The sequence below is a fragment of the Felis catus genome, chromosome X (genome assembly GCF_018350175.1).
Source record: "Felis catus isolate Fca126 chromosome X, F.catus_Fca126_mat1.0, whole genome shotgun sequence".
NCBI lineage: Eukaryota > Metazoa > Chordata > Mammalia > Carnivora > Felidae > Felis > Felis catus.
Genome location: NC_058386.1, coordinates 87,198,908 through 87,200,990, shown reverse-complemented (window position 1 = coordinate 87,200,990; position 2,083 = coordinate 87,198,908). Strand labels below are relative to the sequence as shown.

The 2,083-nt window shown below is 37.3% G+C and overlaps 1 protein-coding gene across 1 annotated transcript; it reads left to right on the top strand.

Moving 5' to 3' along the window:
- The first annotated feature begins 240 nt into the window (after positions 1-240).
- LOC101085786 (40S ribosomal protein S27-like) lies at positions 241-561 on the top strand. Its single transcript, XM_011279402.2, has one exon. The coding sequence runs from the start codon at positions 310-312 to the stop codon at positions 559-561; it is 252 nt and encodes an 83-aa protein (XP_011277704.1). The 5' UTR covers positions 241-309.
- Positions 562-2,083: the final 1,522 nt, after the last annotated feature.

Sequence of the window (2,083 nt, the reverse complement as noted above, 5' to 3'; positions counted from 1 at the left end):
AAGGTGACTTGATGAGGTTAAGATTTAGGTGTTTTTAACTCTATTGGATAGATTAGGCAGGGTCCCCGTTGAGGGAAATTTCCCTGCAAGATGGATTACCAATTAACAAGATGCCATTCAAGGTGCTAAATACTGGGGTGTGATTTTTTTACTTTTTCCTTATTTTGCTTCAGCAAAATGTATTGATACATTTTTTCTTTTCTTTTTCTCTTTAAAATATAATGTTTGTTATAGACTAACATCCCTTATGGATATAGATGCAAAAATCCTCAACAAGCTTTCCGGTGGTGACAAACTTCCCACAAGAACATGCCCCTTGAAAAGGACCTTCTCCACCAGTCCACAAAAGAGGAGATGAGGAAGCATAAGAAGAAGTGCCTGGTGCAGAGCCCCAACTCCTACTTCATGAATGTGAAGTGCCCAGGATGCTACAAAATCACCACCATCTTTAGCCATACACGAACAGTAGTTTTGTGTGTTGGCTGCTCCACTGTTCCTTGCCAGCCTACAGGAGGAAAAGCAAGGCTTACAGGAGGAAAAGCAAGGCTTACAGAAGGATGATCCTTCAAATGGCAGCAGCACTAAAAGCACCCTGAATCTAGATGAGTGGGAAACTATCCTAATAAACATATTTTGGATCCTTAGGGTGCCTGGGTGGCTCAGTTGGTGAAGCATCTGACTCTTGATTTCTCTCTCTTCCTCTGCCTCTTTCTCGTGCTCTCTCTGCTCTCTGTCAAAAAAATCCTCAACAAAATACTAGCAAACAGAATCCAACAGCACATTAAAAAGATAAAACACCATGACCAAGCGAGATTTATCCTAATAATGCAAGGGTGGTTCAACATAAGGAAATCAATCAATGTAAAATACTACATTAATAGAAGGAAGAAAAGTAAATCCATGATAATCTCAATTGCATCAAAAGATATGATTAAGAAAGTGAAAAGATAACCTACAGAAAGGAAGAAAGTATTTGTATATCATGTGTCTTATAAGGTGCTAGTATCTAGAACATCTAAAGAACTCTTACAACTCAACACAAAAGACAAACAACCCAGTTAAAAAATGGACAAAGGATTAGAACAGACATTTATCCAAAGAAGATATACAAATAGTCAACAAGCCCATGAGAAGATGCTCGGCATCTTTAGTCATTATGGAAATGCAGATCAAAACCACAATGAGGAAATGAGGTATCACTTCACATTCACTGGGATGGCTATTACAAAAAAAAAAAAGAAAAAAGAAAAGAATGAATGTTGGTGAAGATGTGGAGAAATTGGAAGTCTCATACATTGCTAGTGGGAATGGAAAAAGTCTCATACATTGCTAGCCAATGGGCATAACAAGTTGGTGGTTTCTCAAAAAAGTAAACGTAGAATCACCATATGACCCTGCTGTTTCACTCCTAAGTATATGTACAAAAGAATTGGAAAACAGGTAACAAACAAATACATGAACACTCATGTTTATAGGAGTACTATTTACAATAGCCAAAAGGTGGAAAGAACCTAAATGTCCATCAATGGATGAACGGACAGATTGTGGTATATACATACAATGGAATATTATTCAAGACACAAAAAAGAATGAGGTAGTGATACACGGTACAACATGTGCATGACCCTCAAAAATACTCTTCTCAGTGAAGAGGCCAGAACCAAAAGGTCACACATTGTATGATTCCAGTTATAGGAAATGTCCAGAATTTATATGAAATATCCAGAATAAATCGGTAGAAGGTAAAGGCATGTTGGTGGTTGTCAGGGGCAGAGACAGAGGGAAGGAGGAATGGAGAGCGTCTGCTTAACATGCACAGGGTTTCCTTTTGGGGTGATAAAAATGGTTTGGAACAAAATAGAGGTGGTTGTTGCACAACATTATGATCATACCAAATGCTACTGAATTGTTCACTTTAAAATGGTTAATTTTACATTATGCGAATTTTACCTCAATAAGAAAAAGTTTTAAAAATAGAAAGCTTGAATTTGACTTGTTGCCTATCCACATATGTCCTGGGAAAAAAAAGTTTCTGTCTAGTACTTAACTGCTGGCTTATTTTAAAGCAAACATTTAAGGAATG